The 20,285-nt window shown below is 51.1% G+C and overlaps 1 protein-coding gene across 1 annotated transcript in view; it reads left to right on the top strand.

Moving 5' to 3' along the window:
- ST6GALNAC5 (ST6 N-acetylgalactosaminide alpha-2,6-sialyltransferase 5) overlaps window positions 1-20,285 on the top strand; it is a 159,272-nt gene that overhangs the window by 125,674 nt on the left and 13,313 nt on the right. The window contains exon 3 of the mRNA XM_038541635.1: window positions 18,005-18,414. Within this exon, the coding sequence (XP_038397563.1) occupies window positions 18,005-18,414 (410 nt within the window). The remainder of the gene's footprint in view (window positions 1-18,004; window positions 18,415-20,285) is intronic.

Below are 20,285 nucleotides of genomic sequence, written 5' to 3'. Positions count from 1 at the left end.
GGGGCCCCGGTGTGGATCGGGAGAGCGTCTCCCCCTGGAAGGCCGGGGAAGAGCTCAGTGGCTGATTCTGGTGATTTCAGAAAAGACTTTGACATGTGAGAACTCAAAACTCGGCAAAGAGACGAGGAGCCGTGGAGACCGGGCCAGAAGGTAGTTTTGTCCAGAAAGTCCACGATCCCCCCAGTCAGGAGGAGGGGCCCACATGGCTGTTCAGCGGACTGTAAACCTGCCGTCCTGGAGCAAAGACCACCCCAGTCTGCAGAGCACCAGCCCCCCAGCTGCCTGGCGCAGGATTCAGAGCCCCTTCCTATCCTCACGCTCCATCTGCTGCGACACCTTTCATGTCACCGGAGCACTGGCAAGCCATCGCTCAGGCCCCTCTGCCCTTTCTGCTCCTGTACCCTGCCTCTGGTCCCCGGCTCGTTGTGGATTCTCTCTGTCCTTGGCATAAACGTCATAGGCATTGAAAATTACTGAAAAAGCCCCATGGATTCCGAAATGTCTCCCTCTCTCTCGTGCACACACACGTGCACGCACACCCAGACACACCACACCCCAAGGATGCTAAAATGCCTGACCGTCCAACACACTCACTCCTTTGCCTGAAGGGATTAAAGAGATTACGACCGAACTTCCTTATATCTGGGCATCATTTACTTGGTGAACCAGCTTTCTCTGAGCACCTGGAATACTTGGAAAAAAATGGGTCGTGGGCCAGATGGATTTTTGACCAGGAAATGTGGCGAAGAGGGTCTGGAACATGACCTCCTTGGGTGGCCAGGAGGCAGACAGCTTGAGGGTGCTGGCTGCATGGTAGGGTGGGAATGGGGGGGGAGCGGTTCCTGGAGGTGATGATGCGAGCAAGATAAGTGGTAGGAAAAGCCAAAAGGGAGACCGAGGCCAGCCAGTTCACAGCTGCGTGCACTGCGTCAAGACCACCGGCCGCCCCCTCGTGCCGCCCTCCACTCCAGGCAAGCAGCCTCCCCTCCGACTGCAGAGCCCCTGCTGCCAACACCGTTGGCCCAGAGGCCTAACTGGCCTCAGCAGACGGTTAATGGTAAACACGTAAATACAGGTAGAGGGACTCAGTCTTGGATCGTGGAGCTCCCTTCCAGGGGGCGGAGGGCACCTGTTCAGGCCATTTTCAGGAAAGGATAATATCCTCCAAGGTTTTCTGTTAAGAGGCCGGCACTTGTCCAAACTATTTCCAGGAAAGACGATTATTCCCCCCAGATTTTCGGTTAAGAGATGCCATTGCGTAATGGGCAGGAAGGCGGGCTGGAAGATTTTCTTCCCCACATGGCCACTGACTCGCTGTGCGACCTTGGGCACGCTCCCTCGCGTCCTGGAGAGGCTCTTTCTTTCATGTCAATGTCGTGCCACCTTGGACTTGTTTGCTGCGATTTTTGCGGCAGCAAAGCGCCCTGGGAAATGCGATTAAGGAGAGGCTCCAGGCCTCTTAGCCAGAGGAGGGGACTTTCATGCTCAGACCCTGCGAGCTCTTTGGATCAGCCCCTCTCGTCTTAATTTCCACCTTCTTCTCAGCAATCCCGCCGTCTCCGTGTAAGGGCACAGCACGGCAGATTGCATATAAAATTGCTTTCTAAAAGGTGCACACATGCATCCTGGCTGGGCTGCCTTTGTGTAGGGCTGGGACTGCTTTGTCTCAGACGCCTAATTCCGGCCTTGGCACCGGCTTGCAGAGGTGGCATTGGGAGGGCTTGGGAGGGCTGACATTAGTGACTCTCCAGGGTGGGCTCTGTGTGCCCGAGGAGCAGCATGATGTCCAGGGCTCCCCAAAGTCCGCAGAAAGGGCACAGCACAGCAGGTGTCCACCCCTGTGCACATTTTACCTATTTATCCACGTACTGTCTGCCTCCCCAGCTTGTACATAGCCTCCATGAGGGTAAGGCACAGCTGGTTAGCTCGCTCGTGTACCCTTAGCATGTAGGATGGCCCTGCACCATAGTAAACTACCACGAAATCTATTTTGAATGAACGAGTGAATGAATGAGAACGTGTCTGGTACAAGTGCTGTGCTGCAGATCATACTACTCTTGGGAGTCTGACTCTTGCCCCACAGGCGTCCCCTACATTGACCAAGAGCAAGGCAGGCACAGTAGTTTGGGTAATCATTTGTCCACTGAATGTCCCCCCAGGTGATGGAAGGAGCCGAGGAAGGAGTGATGCTGACAGAGTTCCTTCCCCTCCACCCCAAAACAGAAAATAATAAATGTTCATGACCTAAAGGAGAGCAAAAAGGTGCCGGCTCCCACCGCACGGTGGTTGTGGGTCTCTACGGTGCCATAATGTAACTAATCCCAGCAGATCCATTCCCCGGCCTCTCATCATTTACAACAGAAACCAGTGTTCTCTTTTATACTGGAGGTGGGTTGCATTGTGTTCCGTTTCCTCTCTACTTGGGTGTGGCACTTATGGCCTAGCCTCAGAGGACCCGCCTCTGGGGACAGGGGGTGAAGGTCTGCTTCAGTTTCCCTTGGCCTCTTCCAAAGGCCGGAAGTGTATGCTTGAGATGAGCGACCATTTATTGAGCATCTACCGTAGGCTGGACGCAGAGTGAGCTCTGTGGCTAACACAGCATCCCCATGGCATTTGTGGGCCAGCAGGGGGTTCTGACACAGAAACCAAGGTGGTGACAGGGGTGCAGGAAGTCAGGTGAGAGATGGTGGAGACCTGAATGGGGGCGTTCCCAGGAAGAAATGGAGCAAAGTGACAGAGTTGGAAGAACTTGAGGCGAAGGATAACAAGACTTAATGAGTAGTGATTGGTTGAGGTGGGGGAGGAGAGCCGGGGTTAGTGTGACTCCCAAGTTTGGGGCTTGGGCAGCTGGGTGGGGCTGGGACCTTGACCGCCGGAGAGGAAGAATGGGAGGTTGGGGGAGATGGAAGAGTTCCACTTTAGATGGAGGGAGGGTGAGGCTCCTATGTGGCCTCCAGAGGGGAAGGTCCATCGGGAAGGGACCTCATTTAATACCAGCTATCATTTACGGAATGGGAGAGCGCCACTGTTTTAATATTTATAAACACCAGTAATGTTCTAAAGAGACCCCTCCTCCTTGGAGGAAGACTGATTGATAGTCCCGGCGTCCCTCCGAGGTCTTATCTTTGAAACAAACATCACATCAGCCCTGAGTACAACCGAAAATGAGCTGAGCCAGGGCAGTGGGGAGTAGGGCCTCGTCTGGCTGTGTATTTGCCAGCGCCCGTCCTCAGTGACCCCTGCTCTGGCCTCTGCGCTCTCAGCTCCGAAGGATAGCTCGTCCTTCCAGCCTCAAATCATTTAGCCCTCCTACGGCCCTTTCACAACAAATCCTGGGCCTCTTGGACACCTCAGGCATGTCCACGAATAAGCACGGAAGGTGAGAGTGTCCACCTCTGCTCAGCCTGGCCGGCGTGTCTCTCGATGTCTCCTGCCTTCCAAGCTGAAATAAAACTTCCTGGTAAAACAGGTCCCCATGCTCAAGGGGTGTACGTTTTCATGAGCGGTCAGAAAAATGATCAGAGCCTCTACAGAACTGCAGGATACAGACGGTCCCCCACTTCAGATGGTTCGACTCAATCGTTTTTTTTTTTGGTTTTTTTTTTTTACTTTATAGTGGTGGGAGAGCAATACACAGTCAGTAGAAGCCTTGCTTGGAACTCTGAGTTTTGGTCTTTTCCCAGGCCAGCTGTATGTGGTATGATGCCCCCTGGTGATGCTGGGCGCTGGCGGCTTCCAGTCACCCACATGACCATGAGAACACGCTTACGACCGTTCTGTACCCAGACAACTATCGTTTTTCACTGTCCGTACAGCATTCAATAAATGAGATATTCAACACTTCATTATAAAACAGCCTTTGGGGATCCCTGGGTGGTGCAGCGGTTTGGCGCCTGCCTTTGGCCCAGGGCGCGATCCTGGAGACCCGGGATCGAATCCCACATTGGGCTCCCGGTGCATGGAGCCTGCTTCTCCCTCTGCCTGTGTCTCTGTGCCTCTCTCTCTCTCTCTGTGACTATCATAAATAAATAAAAATTAAAAAAATAATAATATAAAATAAAATAAAATAAAATAAAATAAAATAAAAATAAAAAAAAATAAAACAGCCTTTGTATGAGCTGATTTTGCCCAACTACAGGCTAATATAAGTGTTCTGAGCACATTTAGCTAGGTTAGACCAAGTTATGGTGTCTGATAGGTTAGGTGTAATACATGCTTTTTTGGGGGGAAAAGCATTTTTGGCTTATGGTATTTTCAACTTACAAGGGGTTTATTGGTAGGTAATCCCTTCATAAGTCAAGAAAGATCTATGTTAAAGAAAAAAAAATTTATCCTTCTCTGAGTAGAATTCAAGCTGGAGGAAAATATCACAGTCTTCTGAGCAAACCATGAGTAAATGGAAAAAAGAAACCCAATTCTTGCAGCTTTAGAAACTCAGACATCCATTCATTCAACCAACACTTACTAGGCATCTTCTATATTTAAGCCACTTTGTAGGACAGTATGGGACACAACAATGGGAAGTTCCTCTGCCTCCCAGGGAGGTGACACGCGACTGGTCAAGATTGATGAGGAAGGGCAGCCCCGATGGCTCAGCGGTTTAGTGCCACCTTCAGTCCAGGGCCTGATTCTGGAGACCTTGGATCGAGTCCCACGTCGGGCTCCCTGTGTGGAGCCTGCTTCTGCCTCTCTCTGTGTCTCTCATGAATAAATAAATAAAATCTTTATTTAAAAAAAAAGATTGATGAGGAAGTAATTTGCAGTATGAAGTGGGTTCCAGGGGATCCCTGGGTGGCTCAGCGGTTTGGCGCCTGCCTTTGGCCCAGGGCGCGATCCTGGGGTCCTGGGATCAAGTCCCACGTCAGGCTCCCTGCATGGAGCCTGCTTCTCCCTCTGCCTGTGTCTCTGCCTCTCTCTCTCTCTCTGTCTATTATGAATAAATAAATACAATCTTAAAAAAAAAATGAAGTGGGTTCCACTGATGGCAGACAGCAATTGAAGGGCCCTTTGTGGACTACGCACTGAGCCCTCACAGCCTCCTATGGTGGTTTCTATCAGCACCATTATTTTATAGATGAGGAAATTAAGTCACAGGCAAGTTGAGAAATTTGCCAAAGTCAGCAGTTGATAAGAGATGGGATCTGAAGCCAAGCATTTAGAAGGAAGGACACTTTGTGGGTCACATGGCCTTGACGTAGGACTAGGAGTGGTGGGTTAGCTTTCAGTGACTAGGGTCATTCCAGAAGGAAGCTACTCTGTGGGCAAAGACAAAGGCATGGCATGTTTGGATAAATGAATGGTGGTCCCATTTGGGGGGGTTTAGAGTTCTCGAGATGGATCAGTAAAAAATGAGATATGAAGGGTCACTTTTAGAAATGCAGACTTCCCTCTACAGGTGATAGGGGGTTATGGAAGGTCTTTGAGCTGGAGTGATATGATCAGAGCCGTACTTTAAAAAAGAAAATGTGGTTCCTGTACTCTAGCCACTTCGTAAAATAAGTAAACCAAAAAATAAAATAAAATAAAATAAAATAAAATAAAATAAAATAAAATAATAAAATAAAATAAAATAATCCCTGGCTGTCTGATAGAACAATCCTAGTGATGCTGCCTGCTTTATAAAATGTATAGTTTCTTCATTCCTGCTCATATAGTCAAAAAAAGTGAGAGTTCTGATAGACAATGATGCAAGAGCTTGGTCTCCTTTTAGTCTTTGGCCTTGCCATTTTTGACAGGTGGCTTATAGGTTCCAAGTATATCAGGACATAAGAAAGAGTGAGACCGTGGGGAAGGCACCTGCTTCTCAAGTTCTCCAGTGACCTCTCCTCTGATTTCACTGGGAGGCACGTCCTGTGTCCCCCAACCACCACCAGAGGCGTGGGCACGAGGACCGTGGTCCCTGACGGAGCAGCCACTTCCATCTAAGACTGCCCTAGGGGAAGGAAGCATGACTTCTGTTGGAAAATCTATCACCCTTGAATGGAGAAAGAAAAGTTGATTTCCCCGTCAGCAATAACTTTTCTGAGCAGTCTAGCCCCCCATTTTGAAGCATGGTTGAGGAATGAGTCTTAAGAACAAATGAGGCTTAAAATAAAATAACATAAGCATAGTCCCTTTTAGCACCAAATCATATTTGTCTAAATTATTCTTGAAGGTTCCAAATTGATTTTATACTTTCCTACTTAAGTGAACAGAGCTTAACTTAATTTAAGCTTTTCTTGATGACTTAGGGTCCCCGTTATGAATGTCACTTATTATAATGGACTGTGTTGTATACAGATGGCTTTTGAATGGTGGAAATATTTGTTCCTGCACCGAATGCTTCCAGAATTCTAGGCCATTCTGCTAAATGTTCTCTTTAATCTTTCTGTCCCCTTAAGAAGTTTTACAGTCACTGTGTCATCCAAGTGCCTCTAATGTCTGTTTTCCAATGCTTTCTACAGTCTCCTGCCATTCTTGTTATCTACTAGTTCGCCCCCTCTGTAGATTTTCTTTTTCCTTCTCTTGAGACTCTTCAATCTTCTTTTCTTGGCAAACCTTCCACTTGACTCTATTTAGCCTGTTACGGTGGACAGAGCATGCACACACTTGGCAGTGGGATTGACCCAGGTGCCAATACAGCCTGTGCCTTAGAAACGCTATGACCTTGAGTGATTTAACCTCAAACCTCTATTCCCTCAAATATAGACCACGATGGTAATACATATCTTGCTGGTTTACATTAGAATTAACTGAGATTAATATATTATTATTATTATTATTATTATATTATTATTATTATTATTTCCTTGTAACAATTGGTAGCCATTATTGTTGTTATTCTAGCATTTATGGGACCTGGTTTTTAGTGGCACTGTCATATCAATAGAAGTAAAAACAGTCCACCGGACTCCAAGGATTTGGACTCCAAGAACTGGAATATCGGAGACGTCTCCCCTGAACATACTCCACCGAGTATGACGTCTCATACTGAAGCAATCAGTCAGGGTCCTGAACGTCTCCAAGGAGTTACGGATGTGCTAATATTCTGGAGTGTAATCTGAAAAGAGATCTAACATATATGGATGAAGCCGAAAGAGGAGCATCAAGAAAAGGAGACTGGGTAAACATCTTCCCTGGTTTTGTTTGGTTTCGCTTTGTTTTGACCAAAAAGCCACCTCTCTCAAAAAATAGAGCTGCAAGTCTCTTAAGCTATCAATCGGATCTGCCTTCATCCACTCCCAGATTTCTTGAAAAAGCTGGGATGCCTTTGTCTCTCTTGCCAGGAACAGCGTCCCTGTAGTTTACAGCCCCTCCAAGTGGAGGTCCAGCCAGGGAGCAAAGGCAGTCGTGTACCGGGCAGCATGCCCAAGAGGTTCCATTACACAGAGAGTAGCTACTTAATAACTATGTATTGAGCAAATGAAAAGGGAAAAGAAGAAAAGGTGATTTTTCACTAATACAAAGTAAGTAATTCTGTGGCCCAGAGGATGCACGATGTTTAGCAAATTAAAGCAGGTGGCAAAGTACCTCCCTAGTGTGTACATCACAGCTGATGTCCATCAGTGGTCAGCAAATGAGTATACTGTGCCAACATCAATAATCCTGTTCTTAGCCTCGTGCTTTATTTATTTAACTAATGGCTGCCTTACTGGTAGCGCATCATGATGGTGTTTACTGAGCTTGGCAAAGTTAAAAATTATGATTTTGTTTACTCATGTGTTTCCAGCTGGGGTGCTGAGTTGTTATTCAGGCTGCTGATGACCATTCTTCCACTCTCAGAGCCCCTAAAGTAGGCAGTTCAATAAACAAACCATCAGCTCGAGAACCAAAGTGTCAACACTGACACAATCTGGTTATTTGCTACTTGGCAATAGTCAGTGTCCAAAGCCCCAATAATGACTCGTTTCGAAAACTCCCTTATGCTTAGGTAATAAAGTGGATAGAAGTAAGGTTATAGTGTAATCAGCTTACTTTGTACTACTCAGTCTTCTAGGAGAAGATTAAGTATTTGCACCAAATTAAATATTCAGTTTTGGTTGATTTTTGTCTCTTGGTCTACACTTAGCATACCAAATGGAAATGAAAACCAAAGAGAGGGCCTGGGTGAGGCCGTGGTTCTAGAAGGCTCTTCTCACCTGCATGAACTAACTTAGCTACTTGTACAGCAAATATTTAGTGAGCAGCCACTATGTATTAGGTCCCGGGGATGTCATGGTGACCTAAACCCAACACCGACGTGAACCCAGTTGTTAAGAACCTTGCCATTCTGTGGGCAAAAGCGGCACTGACTTGAAGATTCCAGATGTGGTGAGAATTAGAAAGGGAGAAACAGTGCTAGGCTAGTCTTGGAGTCCAGGGAAGTCTAGTCTTAGAGTCTAGGGAAGGTTCTCTGAGGATGTGAGGCTTTGAATGACTGATGAAGGAGTTACAAAAGTCAGGAGAGAGGAGGCAGGGGAGGGAGACTTTGAATGTTCCGATTATCTCAGTTCAGCCACAAAACCACACTGCGACGTAGGTATTATTGTTCCGCCTCATAACGGAGCCAGCTCGACCTCCAGAGACAGCATGTGCACAGGCCCTAAAGCAAAGCCTAATGAGTAGTGCGTCTTGGAGCTCCAAAGTCAAAGTCAGCACACCTGGATGTGGAGAGCCACGAGACAATGGGGGTTACAGAAGGGCTGGGTGAGGGATGAGGGCCTCATAGGCCACTGGACGGACCTCATCCTCAAAGCAACAGGAGGCTAGTCGGGGATTTTAGGATTGAGGGATGCTAGGCACAAGCAGGTCCTAATTAGATACGCATTTTAGAAAGGCCACCCTGGCATATGTGGACGCTGGAAGCGTGTGTGGGGGGTCTGGCGGCGATCCAGTGAAGGCGGTGGGAAGCAAAGTACAGGTGGCTCGGTGAGATCAGAGTGCACAGAGATACTCCAGATTGAGTTTGCACGTTCCGTGAGAGACTGCACATAAGGGGAGGCAGGTAGCAGGTTCCTCCGGTCGGCCCTTTTTGTGTCTGTAACAATTTCGCCGTGATCGTCGTACTCGTTACACCTCACCCGGTGTCTCCCGTGCCATTTTACAGATCAGGAAGTTGAGGCTCAGAGTAGGGAAGTTACCTACCAGTAAATGACTGAACTGAGATTTGAACCCAGGTCTGATTCCCGCGCTGGTGTGCTCTTTCCGGTCCACCTCTACAGATTTCATGTTCTGTATGGTTAGATTTTTTTTTTGTTTTTTCTCATTTGGTCAACTGAAGCCATAGCTTTTTTTCTCCCTCCATTTAATTCAGCTCTACGTGGAACTCCCAAATTCTTAGAATCCCTTTGTTTTTAACCATCCATGATCAGTTATGGGATTTGGACTGTGCTGTGCTTACCCGAAGGCCCTTTCCAATGCAGCAGGGCCCCAAGAAGCTGGTTTTGTGGAATCTGGATTGTCGGGAAGCCTTAAAGATCACCCGACCCTAATAAAAATGGAGCTTTTTGTTGGTTTTAATGAGCCCAGGGGGCCTTTATAGCCACTCTCCTCCTAGAGGAAGGAATTGCCTCTGAGTGCCCTTTGAGGGTAGGCACAGCAGGGGCTTATTTGAAAGGCTGTGAGGTGAGCCATCCTATAACAGTCAACCCTTGTCCTGACTCAGGCTCTAGAACCCGGTTTGTGTCTCTGACAAAGCTCCTCCACACCTTTTTTTGGACAGGGAAAAATCATCCACCGCGTGCCGAGAGAGTAAGGCGGTCAGGTATGTCCTTAACCATCTCTTGAGTGACTGCGGTGGGCCATGCACACGTCCCGATCTCGTGTTTTAGTGGCAGGGACAGACAATAGAGAAATTAAAAATGTGACTCATTAGAGACCGTGGTAAGTGCCACACAGGATTGTGCATAAGAGGATCGTGACGAACTTGTAGCTCTACTTCCTCCTCTGATAAAAATGAGGACCATGGTGGAGCCTGCCTTTCAAGGCTGCTCTCGGAGGTAAGTGAGATGATGTATGTGTCGTGTTTAGGACCGTGCCTGGCACATCAGCCCAATGTTTGGTCCATGTTATTAGTGGCTAATATCTTTGTTCTGTGGTAAGTGGGGGAGGCCCCTTCCAGTGAAGGCGGTCAGGGAGGGCTTCCTGGAGGAGACGGCTTTCGAGCTGAGCCGTGAGAGATGAGAAGGAGCGGGGCATGTGAAGAACTGGGGACACAAGGACCAGAGACAGAGAAGGAACACCTGATCTCTGCCCCAGCAGCAGAATGGAGGCCGGCCACCTATGGGGCTGAGAATGGCCAGGGAATGGAGCTGAGGGCCACAAAGTGGGCACGGCTCTGACCAGGGAAAGAATCTGGAATTTACTCTTCAAGCGGGGCAGGGGAGTGGCGTGCTCTGTGCATTAAAATTCACAGCCTTGCCGCTGTGCGAGGCGTGAACTGTGAGGGCGAGAACTTCCAGACCCAGAAGCAGCACCAGGGGGTGGGGGTGCCGGTGGGACGGGTGAAGCCCGCATAGGGAGCAGCGTATTTATTTCCAGAGCTGCCAGGACCAATGACCATGACCTGGCTGTCCTGAAACAACTGAGATTTATCCTCCCACGGTTCCTGCAGCTGGAAGTCGTGAGACCAAGGTCTTGGCAGAGCCAGGCTCTTCCTGCAAGCTCCGAGGCAGGATCCCACCTTGCACCTTCTGGCCTCCTCAGTGTCCACCGGCCGGTGCGCGCCTCACCGCCTCTGCCTCCTTCGCCACAGGGTGTTCTCCTGTGTGTCCCTGCGGCTCTGAGTTTCTTCTTACGAGGACGCCAGGACTGCCCTCAGCTGGCGTGACTTGCTCTTGACTTACATCTTAATCATGTTGGCAGAAATGCTTTGTCCAAGTAAGGTCAGGCCCACAGGTGGGCCTTCAGCAGAGCTTTGCGTGTGCGTGGAGCGGGGCTGTTTAATGAGCACAGCACCACCCACAACAGATCTCTGAGTCTGGCCACCCCTCTGAGGCTCTGCGCTGGCTGGAGAGAACCGCCATGGCCCGCCTTCCGGGGCAGGGGCAGCCTCCAGCCTTGCACATGCATTTTCCCTGGTTTGCATGCTAGGAAGCTATTCCTGGTTGCTTACTCCAAAGGAGCAGGCAGGTGGTGCAGAGGCAGGGAGCCCTGCTGAGGGCAGCCTGTCACATAAAGAATGATCATTCTTACTCCTCTGTCTCCACAAAACCACTTCCATTTGTAGGTTCCGTCTTTAGGGCACTGCTAACTCATGATTCCTTTCCAGTGAGTCCCCAGTGTCTTCGAACAGTCTACAGATACAGGTAGATTTTTCTTAGATTTTTTTTTTAGGAGTGAAGAGACCTGGGGTCCGTCCCAGGGGCTTCTTTTAGGGCGTGACCTTGAGCAAATCACAGAACCTCCTGTCTTTCAGTTTCTTCCCCTGTAAAATGAGGATCCTGGCTTGGTCTGGGGGTTCTCAACCTCAAGGATGCATCAGAAGTCACCTGGAGGGCGTGTTAAAACACAGATTGTTGGGGCCCACCTCGGAGCATCTGATTCAGTAGGTCTAGGATGGGGTCTGAGAATTTGCATTTCTAGAAAGTTCCGAGCCTCTGTGGTCCACTGCCAGTCTGGGAACCACACCTTGAAAAGTGTTAGCCTGAGCTCTCTCTGAGGTTTCTGCGACTATGCAGGGAGAAGTAAGTGGTGGGTTTGGGATATGTGGACGAGGCTGGACCCAGTAGGGCAACAAGAGTCATAATAGGTGGGGAGAAAGGTATCGAGCGTGAGCTTTGGATTTTGTCTTGGGAAACCGGATGGAAGGTACGCCTTTAACTGGGATGGCAAGCCTTCCCTCTGAGATTGGCGTTGCTGTAATAACACTCCAGAGACTTGGAAAAACTAAGCCATTTTGCCCCAAATCATCCACCTAAGGAGAGGAAGAAGCAGGTTCCAGCCGGTGACTCCAAAGGCCTTCATGTGACTCCGCTCAGTACCGCCCCTGCCCGCCGAGCCCTCATCCTAAGGCAGCCGGGAGATGGAAATCCTGAGAATTGGCGTTGGGGGAGAATAGAGGACTTCTCCACAGGGAAGGCTGGTGGGTGGGCTTGTCACCGAGAGACAGGAGCAGCTTGAAAGAGTAACATTTTTCTAGGGAATCACATTAAATAATCAGAGTGGCTTATACCCATGTCAGGCTGAACTGAGATTGACAGCTAATAAAAGCCCAGTAATTACAGGAAAACATCAGATTGAAAGGTGCAGAGATTCTTGAACCACCTGAAGCCATTTAATATATCTTCTGTTTGCTCCAGACCAACAAGCAGCTCCCAGAGCAAGACTGGTCTCATTACCGAGCTAATGGACATTATGCTCTGAGGTACCTTTCCCTCTGCCAAATAAATCAGAATTTTAAAAAGTGAAGCCCGAGATTGCCATGCTGCAAATGTTTGCAAGGACATCACTGAGCGTTTTCGGTGTCAGGTTTAATTTGACTTGGCCTGGTCTATTCTCTTAAGAAAGGCTCTGGAGGCATCCGCGGGGTCACGGGGACAACTCCTTCTGCTCTTGCTCTCCGGGCTGTGGCAGGAATCCGACCTCGATTCCCCGAGCGGGCCTTCTCAAGCAAGGGCTGCTCCTGTCGCCTGAGCCCAGAGGAGTAGGTTGGGGTGCAAGTCGTCATGCTCCCCTGCTCTCTGCTCTGGGGAGGGGAGGGGGGAAGGGGAGACGCATTCACACCTGAATTATTATAAAACGTCCCCGAGCCCCAACAAAGGTGCAGACACCGCCCTAGGTACTGGGATGATGACGGACGCTCATACGTGAGCAAAGAACAGAAGTGATGGCAAAAATAGAGCGGCCGGTGCTGGGTGCACCCTGGGGAGGGCCAGCCGCCACCCCCCCCCCCCCGGCTCCTGGACGCCACGCGGCCGGGGCCTCAGGAGGCTGCAGCTCTGAGCACGGGGGCCTCGTGCACTGGAGGTTTTCCTGGGCATGTTTTTACTTCACAGCAGCTCTAATGACCTTGGCTTCAAGATCTTACTGGGGATTAATAACTGGCTGGGCTTAATGGCCCTCACTGTGTCCTGGGCCATTTTCCTAGCGAGCCATTCATTCCAAGTGGCGTCCTGGGCTCTGGCCACGATGGCTCCCTGGACAGAGAGGCTGTCCGGAGACAAAGGGCCGCAGCCTGCTTCTCAGCAGACAGAGGCTTCCACATTACACCCCCCCTTTGTCTCTCGGTGCCATCGGTGCAGAGGGCTGAGGCCTTCGGGCAGGTGATTGGTGAGGGCACCATGTGATGTCTTCTCTGCATGCGCCGGGAGGCCGGCCTGCTCAGGAACAGACAAGGCAGGTGGTTGGGTGTCATGCACTCCGTTGCCCATCCATCCCTCCATCCATCCATCCATGTGTCCATCCATGCATCCATCCATGCAGTGTTGACTGAGTGCCTCTTACGGGCCAGGAAGCAAGAGAGGTTACCAAGATTGGAGTCACCTAATGTGGGTGCCAAAAGGATGGACCACCTCGCCAAATGGGGCTTTGAGGAAAAGGTCCCCCCAGAATCAGGGAGACTGAGCCCTGTGAGGAGGAAGGCAGAGAGAAGGCCTTGCTAGCCAGTGAGTTCCCTGGGGGTCGCCTCCGCTCTTAGGCCCTCCATGGAGTTTGACCCCCCCCTCCCCTGGGCCCCTAGCAGGGCCATGAGTTCCCTTCCCGTCTCAGTCTCAGCTCGGTGCGGTGGTTCATCAACCCAGCATCCGAGTGCTCCGGGGAACGTGGGAAGGCTGCCTCAGGAGTCCTAACCCACCAAGGGGTGCCCCTTTCCCCCCATGTCATTACGACCCTGAGGACTGCAGGCCCGAGGTGCGGAGGAGCGTGGCTGTCTCCAAGGGCCGCCACGCATCCTGAGAAACAGGGTCACGGGGTTTGCGTGATTTCCAGTCCTGCCTCCCAAGACATCGTCAGCCCTTGCCAACGCAGAGAAACAGACGTGGCTTCCTCCCTTGGAAGCGGTTCAGCCCTGGGCACGCTCCGCCGCTGCGGGAAGTGCGACAGTCTGTTTAGAGCAGCTCTTGTGGGTTCCCCGGCACCACTTCCCCAGACACGCGAGGCCTAATTCAGACTTGAACCTTTGTCGCGCTCTTGGGTGCATCTGCACAACTTGGGGAGGGCGGGGCGGTGTGGCCGAGGCAGAGGGCAGGGATCCTGAGGGAGGGCCTCCTGGACGGGGCGGCCGCGGACTGGGGGGGGCCCGGCAGTCACAGCTCGGAGTGGCGCAGCGCGGGCCTTGGCCTTGGCCTTGGCCTTCCCTGGAAGGGTCTTTCGCTGACCTCGTGGCGCCGAGGAGAGAGACGCGAGGCACTGGGATTTCCACGGGGGACACAGGGCTCACCTGTCCACCAGCCTGTGCTCTGAGAATCGCCGCGGAACCGTTACTTATGGGGAAGGGAGATGCAGGGGACTCTTCTTCCGAGGGCTCGCCCCAGTCAAGGTCAGCACAGAGTCTTGCAATGATCAGTCACGCTGGAAGAATTCAAGAGGATCGTTCTAGGTGAGTCTGATGAGAAAAAGCAGATTCCAACGGCCTTAGGGTCCAGCGGAATGAGATCCTACGACGTGACATTATGAAACCAGGGTACTGAGTCACACGGTTCCTCCCGCGTGTGTTGAGGGCTCAGGGAGTGTCTTTGAATGTCACGGGGCCACCGGGATCCGGTTGATCTCCTCTTTGCTGTCTGGGCCTGACTTACAAAGGTCACACCCCGGGTCTCCTGACTCCCTCACGGAGTAACGTGCTATTTGCAGACACTCCCCGTCTGTCTTGCAGGACTTTGCTCCTGGGCTTCCCCACGAGTAGAGGTTGCCCAGGAGGCGGGACGTTCCCTGCGATACCCAGGTGACCCCTAAGGACCCTGAGAGGCCGGGCCAGCCCCGCCACCCACCGCTCTGCCCTCAGCCCTCCCTGGGCCTTGGCAGCCCAGCTCCCGCCTCCGCGTCCTGGCACAGGCCGGGCCCAGGGTCCAGCCGAGGGGACTGTGGCCATCGCCACCGAATCCAGGGAACGCTTTCCAAGTCTGGTTTCGCTTGTCCTCTCGTGCCTCGTGACCCCATCGGCCACTGCCTCCTTTTCTGTTATCTCACCTGTTGGTTTCCCTTGCGCCACACCGAACCTTCCTGGCTGTCCTCCCGTCTCTCTGGCCCCTCCAGACGGGCTCCCCTGTCCCCTCACCTTTGCTCCCATGACCCGCACCCGTCCCCTGCCTAATTGTGTCATAGCACTTACTCCACGGTCCTGGGATTGCTTCTCTGGGGGCACCGTCACCGTGGCTTGTGTGCGCCCTTGCGAGGAAGGACATCTCCATCAGCACGTTCAGTGCCTGAGACATGAGGGGAACCCCGTGGTTGAACAGATTTGTTTCATTTTCCCTCTTCATCCTTTCTGTGTGGGATGTGCAGGTAAAAATACGAAAAAAGGAAAATTAAGGATTTGCTCCATCCTTCGGACCCATGAAATGGCCCACCCCCACCCCCAGCAGTTCATTCAGGGGATTCAGAAAGACTTCCAGTCCAGGTTCCAGCAGTTCCCCGAGGGGACTAGTGGCCACTTCCTACACATCTGTCACGGGGCTATTCCTCAAAAGGAAGCTTTGGTCTTGAGCGCGTTTTACTCTTGTTAACTGAAGGCTCCAGATGGATGGGTCTGTTGTCAACAGGGCTCCAAAGGAATGGAGATATGGATACAAGACTTGAACACCAATAAAAAATAAATTTATTAAAAAAAAAAAAAACAAGACTTTTGTCACTTCACTGCATCCAGTCAGCTCAATGCCCTAAAAGCAACAGCAACAGCACTGGTTAAGAAATAGCGTCACTCGGGATGCCCGGGTGGCTCAGCGGTTGAGCATCTGCCTTCGGCCCAGGGTGTGATCCTGGAGATCCGGGATCGAGTCCCACGTAGGGCTCCCTGCATGGAGCCTGCTTCTCCCTCTGCCTGTGCCTGTGCCTCTCTGTGTGTGTCTGTCATGAATAAATAAATAGAATCTTTAATAGCATCACTGAGCAGGGTTGAGAGAGGAAAGGAAGAAGGCCATGAGTTAAGACGCCAACTCATGGCACTTGTTCTGTTTATTCTATGTGGTTCCATGAGGGTTAATCCCATGGGCCCTGCGGTCTGATTTCCAGGGCTTGGATTCCAGCTCTACCACTTCCTAACTGTAGGGCCTTGAGCAAGTTCCCTGCTCTTCTATCCCTCAATATCCTCATTAGTAAAATCGGGGTGATAGCGTAGTATCGTCCTTACAGGGTTCTTTGAAGATTTAATGCAGTTTTACAAAAAGCTCGGAACAGCGCCTGGAGGCTTCTCATCACCAAAACTGGCCCCTCTTAACAGCCCCCTTACTAACACTTCCACGCGGTCCCCCTCCCCGTCCTGTCGCGCTCTACCGCACGTCCTTACTGAGCCACCGTCCCTCGCTAGAGCGTAACCTGGGAAGGGCTCCATGTTTTCATCCCATTGGCCATCTTGCTGCTCATCATAGAGCCTGTCACCTAAGAGCAACTGGGGGTCACGTGAATGATGAGAATTTGCAATGATTGAATCCCCATTTCGTAAGCTTATATGTCAACGATCAACCCGAAGTACTGCGTCCTGACGTCGTGAGGGCCTGCAACCACTTCACCCCGACAGGTGACCCCAGTCGTCATTCCCGAATGACCACCGTGCGGCTCCTATGGCGAGGACTGGGCTCAAGTCCCCTCGATTGCTGGTTTTGCAGGTCAAATATTGGCAATTTCAAATGGCCCGGTCTACGACTGTATTTTAACCCTACCAAGGTCGGACGGGGCATTGACTCTCCTCATCCGGAGATGAGAAACCTGGGGTTCGAGCGGGGCAGTGGCTTGCCGAAGCCCCACAGCTAGCAGGGAGCGGAGGCAAGGCTGGACCTGTCCTGTCGGCCCCAGAGCCGGTGCCCTCGGCCACTGTGCAGTGGGGGAGGTGGCTGTCCCCAGGTGCCCTGGTCTGGTTCCGGGGGCAGAGCTCTGGCTCAGGAAGCTCAGAGTAACTAGAAGCACGAAACTGGCTCTAGCTCCTGACACCACCCCAGGCAGCCAGGGGACAGGGAGGAAGGGCAGGGGCTCGGGGCAGACCTCCCGTGCAACTTTCCTTCAGCCCATTTCAGGCCATTCTTGATCGTCATTTTCTTGTGCACTTGCCGGCGTTGGCCTCAGGCCCTAATTACACCATCTTCAAACAGCAACTCGGAGATCTTTCTCGCTCAACATGGACTGGGAATGTTTAATTTGTGGGAACATTCAGAAAGCAAAGCATCGGTTCAAGGTGCCGAGATGCGCACTGTCACCGTGGCTGTCCCCGGTGGGCCCCACCCGGCCAGGGCTTCCACGGGGCCTGCGTTTGCTGGCTGGAGTCTGCAGCTCTGAGCTTGAGGCTTGCCTTTTTTTTTTTTTTTTTTTTACACATTATTTTGAAGATGGACCAAGTCAGGCTCCCCCGCATTTTCCTCTTAGAATGGGAGCAACTCTCCTAGTTGTCATTTCAAAATTACAGCATCCGAGGGATTACGATTTGCATGTCTTTCCCCGTGTGATTCTTAGACGATGTTTATTTAGGATAAACATATTTGTACAGCATCCGAGAATATTGATACTCGCTTAACTTTCAATACGGTGAGTTAAGAGCTTCCAAGCTAGTGTCACAGCGAATTGTCGCACAGGCTTTACTTCATGTGGGGTCACTTTGGATTCAGAAAGACCTGGGTTTGGAGCCTGACTTCATTAGTTGCTGGCTCTGCGTCCTTGGGCCGATTTCTCCGCATCTGCAGGCCTGAGAACTCCCACCTGTAGATTGGCGGTGACAGCAAGCTTGCGGGTTGACGTGGGGATTTGGTTTCTCGATATCAGTAAAGCCCAGAGCCCAGTGTTTGACAGGTCAACACAAGCCCTCTGTCCCTCTTGTCATGTGCTCCTTGTCCCCAGTTTGGGAGAGAATTGGTGCCAAGCGAGGGTGGTCTGCTGACGGTGTCCTTCTCCCTCTGCCTTCTAGCCCCTGAAAATGCACTGCAGGGACTGTGCCCTGGTGACCAGCTCGGGGCACCTGCTGCGCAGCCGGCAAGGCCCCCAGATAGACCAGACCGAGTGCGTCATCCGCATGAATGACGCCCCGACCCGTGGCTACGGGCGCGACGTGGGCAACCGCACCAGCCTGCGGGTCATCGCGCATTCCAGCATCCAGAGGATCCTCCGCAACCGCCACGACCTGCTCAACGTGAGCCAGGGCACCGTGTTCATCTTCTGGGGCCCCAGCAGCTACATGCGGCGCGACGGCAAGGGCCAGGTCTACAACAACCTGCAGCTCCTGAGCCAGGTGCTGCCCCGGCTGAAGGCCTTTATGACCACGCGCCACAAGATGCTGCACTTCGACGAGCTCTTCAAGCAGGAGACAGGAAAAGACAGGTAAAGGGCCGGGCGGAGGGGGTGGGGTAGAGCCCCTGGGGAGGGCGAGGACCCAGCGCTGCTGGCCGGTTCCCTGCAGGCAAAGCTTTTGCTGGGGCTTTCTGTTGGGCCCCCCTGCTCGGGCCACTGATAGAGCTCATCTGGAGGGTCCCAGCCACCCGGCTGCTCAATTTATAAGACGACATGAATGGAGCACTGAGACACTGTCTGGATCATTCAAGGCCAAGTCCCTATTTTGGAGGAGCAGGCTACACAGCTGCTGGCTTCCCCTGGTAGTAAGTGCAAGATAATCGCTTTATTGCACTTCCTTTTACTGTGTGAACACGAACCAAAAGGAGGGGACGGATTTATTTTTCCCTTTCGAAGCAACCATCTCTCCAGTGCACTGATGTTTACTGAGTAGCTACCCTTCCACTGGACCAGGCACTGGGGATATAGTCGAAAACAAGACAGATCTAGGCTCTGCCCTCCTGAGATATAAAGTGCTACCAGGTGGGCAGTCACCAGGTAGTGGCCCACGTGCTAAAGGTCATGCAAGGGAAAGGAAATGGTGCCGTGACATGTAGAACAGAGGGATCCGCCGTAGTCTAGGGCTGTTTTCCCAACTATCAGGCATAGCGCGGTAATGGCACATGACACCAATGTAATGAATCACTGTAAGATTTTTTTTTTTCCCGTAGTGGAATAGAATGGGATGAAATGGAATGGAATAGAACAGACAATATCAGCGTTCATCACCCATAATAAGTAGGGCAAACCATTGTTAAATGAAGTAACTGTTTGCACCTATAAAGATACACATCTAGGGGTTTTGGGAAATAAGAAGATGTTCTGGAATTAGGTAGTAGTGATGATTGCACAACCCTGTGAATATACAGACACTGAATTACACACTTTAATTTTTTTAAAGATTTTCTTTCATTTATTTATTTATTTATTTATTTATTCATTCATTCATTCATTCATTCATTCATTCTTTATTTGAGAGCGAGAAAGAGCACATGTGTGCATGACCAGGGGAGGGACAGGGAGGAGGGAAAGGGAGAGAATCTCAAGGAGACTTCTCGCTGAGTGTGGAGCCCGACACAGGGGTTCATCCTCAGGCCCATGAGATCATGACTTGAGCTGAAACCAAGAGTTGGTCGCTCAACCGACTGAGCCACCCAGGTACTCCTATTTATTTTTTTAAGCTTTATTTATTTAAGTAATCTCTACGCCCCACGTGGGGCTCGAACTTACTACCTCCAGATCAAGAGTGTCACGCTCTCCCAACTTAGCTAGCCAGGTGCCCCTGAATTACACACCTTAAAAAATAAAGTGAAATGAAGACCATACATGCACACACACACACACACACACACACACACATATGCTCAATCATGAGGTAAAATGTATTTCTCATTATATATCAAAATATTTTGAAAAGCACTGGTCTAGGAGATGGGGGCATGAGGAAAGGGCTTTCTCAAAAGGATGTAGTTAGGCTGAGACCAGGACCAATAAGTATTTATCCAGGTAAACAAGGAGCTGGAAGGGGAGAGAAGCCTCCTTATGGGCACAAGGGCTTGAGGTGAGAGAACATGCAGGGGGTTGGAGAAAAATCTTGTGTGGCTACAGCTGGGAGGGCTGCAAGGAAGGACCCTTGACGAGGCTAAGATGAAGGGACATGAGCTGGCCCGATCTAGGTGAAAAAGAAAGAACAGCTAGGTATCCCAAGGGGTAGTGCAGTGTAGTCCAAATACACAGCCCAAGGCTGGAATTCTGACTCTATCCTTCACTAGTTGTGTGGCCTTGGACCAGTTATCCAACCTTGCAGGGACCTGACATGTGAAAAGGGCATAATGACCAGCGAGGCTCATAGGACTGGTCTG

This window comes from Canis lupus, chromosome 6 (genome assembly GCF_011100685.1).
Source record: "Canis lupus familiaris isolate Mischka breed German Shepherd chromosome 6, alternate assembly UU_Cfam_GSD_1.0, whole genome shotgun sequence".
Classification (NCBI taxonomy): Eukaryota; Metazoa; Chordata; class Mammalia; order Carnivora; family Canidae; genus Canis; species Canis lupus.
This window is presented reverse-complemented; position numbering and strand designations above follow the sequence as displayed.